At 40.1% G+C, this 10,138-nt stretch overlaps 1 protein-coding gene across 1 annotated transcript; it reads left to right on the forward strand.

The window, feature by feature from the left end:
• The first annotated feature begins 6,297 nt into the window (after positions 1-6,297).
• On the forward strand, positions 6,298-8,969 carry LOC107788835 (protein BZR1 homolog 1). The gene is made up of 3 exons (XM_016610565.2): positions 6,298-6,633; positions 7,310-8,358; positions 8,520-8,969. The coding sequence occupies exons 1-2, from the start codon at positions 6,406-6,408 to the stop codon at positions 8,033-8,035; spliced, it is 954 nt and encodes a 317-aa protein (XP_016466051.1). The 5' UTR covers positions 6,298-6,405; the 3' UTR covers positions 8,036-8,358; positions 8,520-8,969.
• The last annotated feature ends 1,169 nt before the right edge of the window (positions 8,970-10,138 follow it).

Raw genomic sequence — 10,138 nt, forward strand, 5'->3', positions numbered from 1 at the left:
GATCCTTTTGTTTGAACAGATACTAAAGGCTATGATGATCAGTAAATACCTCACACGAGACACCGTAGAGGTAATGCCTCCAAATCTTTAGCGCATAAATAATGGCTGCCAATTCTAAGTCATGAACATGATACTTTTTCTCGTGAACTTTCAACTGCTGCGACATATATGCAATTACCTTGCCATCTTGCATTAATACTGCACCAAGCCCAATGTGAGATGCGTCACAATATACCGTATACGATCCTGAACCTGTGGGTAATACCAACATTGGCGCCGTAGTCAAAGCGGTCTTGAGCTTCTGAAAGCTCATCTCACACTTGTTTGACCATCTGAATGGGATACCTTTCTGGGTCAATCTGGTCAATGGGCTTGCTATAGATGAAAACCCTTCCATGAACCGACGATAATAACCTGCTAAACCCAGGAAACTCCGGATTTCTATAACTGAAGTAGGTCTAGGCCAATTCTGAACAGCCTCAATCTTCTTAGGATCCACCTTTATGCCTTTTGCTGATACAACATGCCCCAAAAAGGCAACTGAGTTTAACCAAAACTCACATTTTGAAAACTTGGCATATAACTGATTATTCTTCAAGGTGTGAAGCACACTTCAAAGATGTTGCTCATGTTCCTCTCGACTGCTGGAGTAAATTAAGATATCATCAATGAATACAACCACAAAAGAATCCAATTAAGGCTTGAACACCCGATTCATCAAATCCATAAATGCTGCTAGGGCATTTGTCAACCCAAATGACATCACTAGGAACTTGTAATGCCCATACTGAGTTCGAAAAGCTATTTTAGGGACATCAGATGCCCTAATCTTCAACTGATGGTAACCAGACCTCAAATCGATCTTCGAAAATATCTTGGCACCCTAAAGCTGATCAAATAAGTCATTAATTCTTGGCAGCGGATATTTATTTTTGATAGTGGCCTTGTTCAACAGCCGATAATCTATACACATCCGCATAGAGTTATCTTTCTTCTTTACAAATAAAACTGGTGCACCCTAGGGCGAGACACTGGGTCTAATGAATCTCTGATCAAGCAAGTCTTATAACTGCTCTTTCAATTCTTTCAACTCTGGTGGGGCCATACGGTATGGGGGAATAGAAATGGGCTGAGTGCCCGGAGCCAAATCAATACAGAAGTCAATATCTCTGTCGGGTGGTATCCCCAGCAAATCTGCAGGAAATACTTCTGGAAATTCACGAACAACTGGTACTGAGTCCATAGAAGGGACATCCGCACTGGGATCGCGAATATAAGCCAAATAGGCTAGACACCCTTTCTCTACCATACACCGAGCTTTCATATAAGAAATAACCCTACTGGCAGAATGGCCAGGAGTTCCTTTACACTCTAACCGAGGTAACCCCGGCATAGCTAGGGTCACTGTCTTGGCATGACAGTCCAATATTGCATAATAAGGAGACAACCAATCCATACCCAAGATGACATCAAAATCTACCATATCAAGAAGTAGAAGATCCGCACTATTCTCAAGTTTACCAATAGTAACCACATACGAACTATAGACATGATCTACTACAACAGAGTCTCCCACCGGTGTAGATACACACACAGAAGCACTCAGAGAATCATAAGGCACAACCAAATATGAAGCAAAATAGGAGGGCATATAGGAATAAGTAGATCCTGGATCAAATAGAACTGAAGCATCTCTATGGCAAACTGGAATAATACCTGTGATCACAGCATCAGATGAATCGGCCTCAGGCCTAGCTGGAAAAGCATAAAATCGGGGCTGGGCCCCACCACTCTGAACTGCGTCTCTGGGACGGCCTCTAACTGGCTGGCCTCCACCTCTAATGGCCTGACCTCTACCTCTAGCTGGCTGAGCAGGCGGTGAAGCAACCGGTGCCGGTATGATGACACGAGAATCTTGTCGAGATCTGTTACTCGCCAATCTAGGGCAATACCTCCTGATGTGACCAATGTTTCCACATTCATAACACCCATCCGGATGCCGTGGCTGCTGAAACTGAGGCTGTCCCAAATAGGCCGGATAACCATTGTAGTAACTCTGGAGTGGTGGTGCACTGATAGGAGCTGAATGTGCACTGAATACTGGCTGCCCAGAGTAAGGTATAATAGGACTGTGACTCCCTGAAGCACCGGGAGATGCATGAAGTGCTGAATGAAACGGTCATGGAGGATGACCCCTACAAAAATTACCCATGCCTCCAGACGAGGCACCACTGAAACCACCGAACTGACGAGACCTCTGCCCTCTCTCCTGTGCAAGAACCATCTCGATCCTCCTGGCGACATTAGCAGCTGCCTGAAAAGAAATCTCACTTTCGGTTTCCTTGGCCATCTGAAGTCTGATAGGGTGAGTGAGTCCCTCAATAAACCTCCTCACTCTCTCTCCCTCCGTAGGTAGTCAAAGGAGAGCATGACGGGCCAAATCTACAAAACGGGACTCATACTGAGTAAGAGTCATACTGCCCTGCTGTAGATGCTCAAATTGCTTGCGGAATTCCTCTCTCAGTGTGATAGGGAGGAACTTCTCCAGAAATAGCTGAGAGAACTGCTCCCAGGTAAGTGCAGGTGATCCGACTGGTCGTGTCAATGTGTAATCTCTCCACCACCTCTTGGCAGAACCCGTAATCTGGAATACAGCAAAATCAACTTCATTGGTCTCAACTATACCCATGTTCCGCAGCACCTCATGGCAGCGTTCAAGATAATCCTGTGGGTCCTCAGAAGGTGTACCACTGAAGTGAACTGGAAAGAGCTTGGTAAACTTATCCAGTCTCAATAAGGCCTCAAAAGACATGGCGGGCCTATCACCGGTCTGTGCCGCAACAACTGGCTGAACTACCCCAACTGGCGGGGCTGCTGGAGCCTGATTCTGGGGAGTCATCTACTCCGGAGCGGGAGTAGTGGTAGTTTGTGCTCCTCCCCCAGTCTGTGAGACGACTGGTGCCACTGAAAATGTACCATTCTGGGCCACGCCCTCCATAAGACTTACCAAACGGACTAGAGCATCCTGAAGTACTGGAGTGGCTATGAATCCTTCCGGGACCTGAACTGGTCCAACTGGTACATTCTGAACTGGAACCTCCTCCTGAAGGTCTACCTTAGGTTCTACAACAGGTGTAGCTGCTCGAGCTCTGGACTGAGCTCTACCTCGGCCTCTACCTCGGCCTCTAGAACGACCTCGGCCTCGACCTCTACCCTTGGCCATAGTTGCCACCGAGGGTACTGGTCCATGTCCATCGGTAGAGGTATTACGTGTTCTCACCATCTGCGAGAGAATAAGAGTAGAATGGTTCAATCATCGATGATAGAATAAAATCGCACGACAGAATAAGAAAGAAGTGATATTTTTTCTAAACTTCATAGCCTCTGAGGGATGAATACAGACGTTTCTGTACCGATCCTTCAGACTCTACTAAGCTTGCTCGTGACTCGTGAGACCTATGTCACCTAGTGTTCTGATACCAACTGTCACGACCCGAAATTCCCACCTTCGGACCGTGATGGGGCCTAATATTTTACTTGCTAGGCAAGCCAACGTTAGAATAATATTATCCATTTTTAAAATAATTTTAAATTTATTAATAACAAGGAAGCAAATGCGGAAGCAAGTTTAAAATATAGTGAAATAATCCATAAAAAAAAAATAACGGTGTCTAGATACCATCCCAGAATTGGTGTCATGAGTGCACGAGCTTCTAAAATAAATACAAATAAAGGTCTGAATAAAATAAAGCAGTCTGAAAATAAACACACAGCTAAAGTAAAATAGACGGGGACTACAGAACTGCGGACGCCATGCAGTTATACCTCAAGTTTTCTCCGAATAGCTGAAATCCGAGCAAGTCTATGGTACGCCGCTGGGACCAACTCCAAACTCTGCACAAGAAGTGCAGATCTTGTGCAGAGTGTAGTATCAGTACAACCGACCCCATGTACTAGTAAGTGCTGAGCCTAACCTCGACGAAGTAGTGGCGAGACTAAGGCGGGTCACTTACATTACCTGTACGCAATATTATTAACAACAACAAAAATAGAAATGAATCAGGTAACTCATTTATAATAATTGAAGCCAACTCAGCATTCATAACCAATTATCATTTCCATCAATTCTGTTGCAGCGTGCAACCCGCTCTCACAACATATTCACATTCAATTCTGTTGCACTGTGCAACCCGCTCTCACAATATATTCACATTCAATTATGTTGTAGCATGCAACCCGCTCTCACAATATATTCCTTTAATCAGATCTGTATATATATATATATATATATATATATATATATATATATATATATATATATATATATATATATATATATATATATATATATATATATATATATATATATATATATATATATATATATATATATATATATATATATATATATATATATATATATATGTAGACTTTTTAATAAGTCTGTTGCGGCGTGCAACCCGATCCTCTAATATGGACTTTTCATAAGTCTGTTGCGGCGTGCAACCTGATCCTCCAATATATATCCTTTTCAATCAATTCTGTTGCGGCGTGCAACCCGCTCCTCCAACATATTCATTTACCAATTCTTATAGAAGAAAGTTTTCCGATAAATGCAATAATTAATATAAAACTATAAGACAACAAGCATACAATACTTATGATTTAATTATGAAACAACCAATGACAAATAGCAAATTATTATGGAAATCATGGAGAAAATAGGCAGTTTAGTATTTAATATGCTAAATGTCAAATAACAATTAAGACACATAATTCAAATAGCATGTAACAATTAATGCAAGAATTCAAAGATTAATGTTTGACAAAGAATAGGAGAAAAATAATTATTATAATAATTAATTCATGATTTAAAACAATTTATGATTTTTCAAGTAAGTAGGCAAACAGTTAATTTGACGACATATAGACACTCGTCACCTCGCCTATACGTCGTTCATATGCATTTAACATAACAAATAATTTAAGGGTTCTATTCTCTCACGTCAAGGTTAACCCCCGACACTTACCTCGCTTTGCAAATTTCAATCAATTATTCAACCACAGCTTTTCCTTTTAAATTTGCCTTCGAAAGCTTCAAATCTATTCACAAACAATTCAATACATTCAATACTAATCATACGAATTAATTCCATATGAATTTACGTATTTTTCTGATAAAAATCCAAAATTTAATAAAATATTCGACAGTGGGACCCACGTCTCAAATCTCGAAAAAATTTACGAAATCCGAACACCCATTCCGAGATGAGTCCAACCATACAAAAATTATCCAATTCCGATGTCAAATGGACCTTCAAATCTTAAATTTTCGTTTTTGGAAGATTTTATAAAAATCTGATTTTTCTTCCATAAATTCATGGATTCATGATATAAATGAGTATGAAATCATGAAATATAATCAATATATGATAAGGAACAGTTACCCCAATGTTTTCCCGTGAAAATCGCCCAAAATCGCCTCTTGAGCTTTTAGGTTTTGAAGATTTGGAAAATGAATCAAAATTCCCGTCCAAAAGTCATTTTGTTCAGCTGCAGGTGTCGCAATTGCGACCTGAGCTTCGCAAATGCGAAGCTCGCAAATGCGAAGCTCGCAAATGCGAAGAAACACTCGCAATTGCAATGCCTTTCACAATCTCACTGTCTTCGCAAATGCGAAGATTATGTCACATTTGCGACAATTGGACCTTCGCAATTGCGAAGATAAACTCGCAATTGCGAGAACTGGTGGCCTAGGCTTTCTTCGCAATTGCGATAAAAATCTCGCAATTGCCATACTTGCTTGGTTCGCATAATTGCGAGATCAGAGGCCTGCAACAGGTTCAGTTATGCCAGCAAAATTTTCTAAATTCAAAACATCCCGTGGCCTATCCAAAACTCACTCGAGCCCCTCGGGACCTTATTCAAATATCCCAACAAGTCCCGTAACATAACACGGACTTACTCGGGGTCTCAAATCACATCAAATAACATCGAAATTGCAATTCACACCTCGATTCGGACTTTGAGTTTTAAACTTTTCTATTTGCGAATCTCGTGCCAAAACATATTAAATGAATCCGGAATGACTTCAAATATAGCACATAAGTCATAAATTACATAATGGAGCTATTCACTTTTCCAGAATCGGATTCCGACTCCGATATTAAAAAGTCAACCCCGTGGTCAAACTTGAAAATCTTTAGCCTTTAAATTACTAGTTTCCGTTAAATGGTCATAACTTAAGATAGGGACCTCCAAATTAAATTTCAGGCATACGCACAAGTCTCAAATCACGATATGGAGCTATCAGAACTGTCAAAATACTGATACGTGTCCGTTTGCTCAAAATGTGGGTAATGATTAAAAAAAAAAAGACTAGAGAAGAGCTGTCGCCGGTAAAAAATGACGGTCCCCGGTGGATCATCGGGTAGGTTACCGACGTGGAAGGAGAGGGAAAATAATAAGAGGAGAGAGAGAAGAAGAAGAGCAATCGCAGCTAAAATATTTTCTGGACTGCGATCTCAGGGTAATTTTAAACTTCCCAAACACTGCGATAATAACGAGGTTTACAAAGCTCTATGTATACAAGTTGGTTGGGTTGTCGAAGAAGATGGCACCACTTATCGCAAGGTCAGACATTTAACTATTTTAGTGGTGGTCTTTAATTTTTCATTCCCAATTTTACTAATTTGTGCCGGTTTACTTATGGGTTTGTTGGTTGATTTATAAAGGTGAAATAAAAAGTAGCATATCTTTAGATCAACTACGTGAAAAATTGAATCTTACTGAATAAAGTTTGGCAATCTGGTCTTAGATATTTTCTCCCGCACTGTTTGATTGAAAGTCTTAAAAATAAAAGTTCACGGATTGATCTTTTTTTATCTCTTCTGGGTGGTATTTCTTTGTTGGAAATTTGCAGTGTCTGTTCTTGGGCTATCTTTGCTTTTTATTTGTTGATTTGGTATATCTTTGAGTTTTGTAGTAGTTTAACAGGTCTTCTGAAATTTGTTCCCTATTTACCCTAGTATGGAGCTAGAAAAATGCATATTTTCCGTTAGTGCTGAAATTTCTGATCAAATCTCAAGTTTTATTTTTTTTACCAGCTTGAATAGATTTTGTGCTATCCATCTATTCATCAAAGTTGCTGCTTTTCTAAAGATTACCATGTTCTAATTTTATGCTGTTTATAATGTTAATTGTGGACTGAAATATACTTAGACCAAAGAATGTAGTAATATAATTAGGGTTGTTCTAACCATTTATTCCCACTATATGCTAATTTTTTGTTAAATTATCTATAACTCAGGGATGCAAGCCTCCACCGAATGAGATAACTGGTGCCTCGATGAATATCAGTACATGTTCTTCAGTTCAGCTTAGCCCCATGTCATCTTTCTTCCCCAGTCCTGCACCTTCTTATCATGCCAGTCCTACATCATCTTCATTTCCAGGTCCCTCTCGCTGTGAGGGAAATCCGCCACCATATATCCTCCCTTTTCTCCATAATTTAGCTGCCATTCCCTCTTCTCTGCCTCATCCTCGTATATCTAGCAGTGCCCCTGTCACGCCACCTCTTTCTTCTCCTACTCGGAGATCAAAGCCCAAACCTGTATTGGAATCTCTATCAGCTAGTGCATTGCATTCTTTCTGTCATCCAATTTTCGCTGTTTCTGCACCGTCAAGTCCTAACCGTCGCCAACATTCTAAACCTGCTACTATTACAAAATGTGAAGAGTCTGATGCCTCCCCTGTTGAGTTTGCTCATTGGGTTAGCTCCCAGATAGTGGCACCTTCAGCAGCTCCAACTTCTCCTACTTTTAACCTTGTTAGACCTGCTTTTCAGCAGGATGTCCTCCTAGATGCCTTGAAAGGGCATGGGGAGTTTGGTTGTGGAGAAGCAGCTCAAAGGGGACGTGGCTCTGAATTTGATTTTGGAAGTGGAAAAGTTATGGCATGGGAAGGCGAGAGAATACATGGAATTGCGGTGGATGATCTAGAGCTCACTCTTGGGAGCAGAAAAGCACGTGCTTGAGCTATTGATAAGATTCAAGTTAGATGAAGGATTAGGAATATGTAAGAGCTCTTATGTCTTCATATCCGCGAAGTTCCAAGTTATGGACCAGTCATCTCAATTGTGTAAGATAGTCCCCATTGTGCCCAATTATTTGGATGTCTTGTAAACTTTCCCACTACACATGAATTTGGGTCTTCTTGTAAATCCAGCTGCACAGTTCTCTGCTCAAGGAATCAACACATGAAGTTAAGTTATCGATCGAGTTGATTATTAAGAGCAGCTTGGAGCCAGATTACTCCAGAGCATTGCTAAGTCAAAACTGATAGAACGGAAGCAAAAGAGTAATCCCTTGTTACCCTCTTTGTTTCAGGAGCTATTTCTTTCTGTATGTGACTTGTTCAATTCTTTATCCTATTCCCCCCCCCCCCCCCCCCGTATTTGAGGTTGCTTAGCTAGATCCTCATATGAACATAGTATCATTGTGAAAATATGTGTCTTGCAGACAAGTTCGTACATCAACTTAATCGAGCTTATGGTCCATCACTTCCATAAACACAACTTAGAGCTTAGCTTATTGTTTCAGTACATCAACTTAATCGAGCTTATGGTCCATTACACTACAATGGAAGTGACTTTAAGACAGCTTGATGTGGAAGCGTGGTTGCAGATGCAGAGGCGGATTTCAACTTTATGGGTTGTGAATTTTAGAAGGATGAATTCAAGTACTAATAACTGGATTTTAAATTCAATATTTTTACATATTTAATGAATCTTTTAACACATATACATCATTTGAGCAAAAGCTACTGGGGTTCGGCCGAACCCGTACTCGGGCTTCTAGCTCCGCAATGTGTCAAATTAGAGAAATCTAAGTATGAAAGGGACTTTCTTGTGTAAAGGCTGGTCCGGACTTTCTGTGCACTAAGGATCTAGTTGTTTTGGTCATCTTTAAGATACTATCCTACTCCTCATGTGCTCTATTTTGTTTGTTTCTTGGGTCAAACGAACGTCTGAAGCTAGCTAGCAACATAAGAGCCCCTTCCTCATGTGACATGTATGGCACACTTATCTCCTATAGTACCAACCAGTTTAACAGTTCCTGTGCTTCTTGTGACTCACTGCTGTCAGGTAGTACTCAAATTAGTTAAAACTCATCAATTCAAGCATTGAGATGTAATGTGCAGTTTGAAGTACATACAATATATGTGCAGTTCATTGGGCCAAAGTTTCATTACTGCAAAATTGAATGAAAGCAACAGAAATTATTCGCAGTGTTATGTCTTTCATTCTCCCTTCGGTGATTGCCCATGTGACCATGTTATATTTTAAAGGGCGAAGTTCATTTGTAGCCACTAGGGCCAAACTTTTATCACCTGATAGCCACAAAATAACCCATACAAGTCATAGCCTAAAAATAATAACAAAGGCTAGCAACAACCCTACGCTCAACGCAAACTAAAAGGAAATCACTCCTAATCGATTTTGTATCCTAAATTCACGCCTTCAGTATGGAATCTTCAACCCCCAAGCAGTATAAAAGTCGCCCAATTATTCACATTGTCAAAAACAATCTAGGGTTTCTGAAGAGTAAACCCCGAGCAGAGCTCCAAAAAATTCACGCTGAAATTCTCAGTTTTTGCACAATTGCGGCCTACAATCAGCTTAATAGAGTTGAGATTTCGTTCTTAAATTTGAAATTGATACAAAATCGACAAACTCAACTAATGTATATTGAGATTGTGAATGTTGGAACTGCTGTTCCAATTTTGATTCCGATTTTACTTCAACACAGTTGTGAGTGGGTAAGTAAGAGTAATAGAGTTGAGATTTCATTCTTAAATTTGAAATTGATACAAAATCGACAAACTCAACTAATGTATATGGAGATTGTGAATGTTGGAACTACTGTTCCAATTTTGATTCCGATTTTACTTCAACACAGTGGTGAGTAGGTAAGTAAGAGTAAATTTGTAAATTTCCTTGTTAATGGCGTGCTGATCAATTCGGATTGTAGCTATGAGTATTTTGTTGATGAGATATACAAGCAATTGGGTAGAGATTCAATTACAAGTGCGATGGAGATAAAATATACAGTGAAGGATGGCTATGTAGCAATTCCAA

The sequence above is a fragment of the Nicotiana tabacum genome, chromosome 17 (assembly GCF_000715075.1).
Source record: "Nicotiana tabacum cultivar K326 chromosome 17, ASM71507v2, whole genome shotgun sequence".
Classification (NCBI taxonomy): Eukaryota; Viridiplantae; Streptophyta; class Magnoliopsida; order Solanales; family Solanaceae; genus Nicotiana; species Nicotiana tabacum.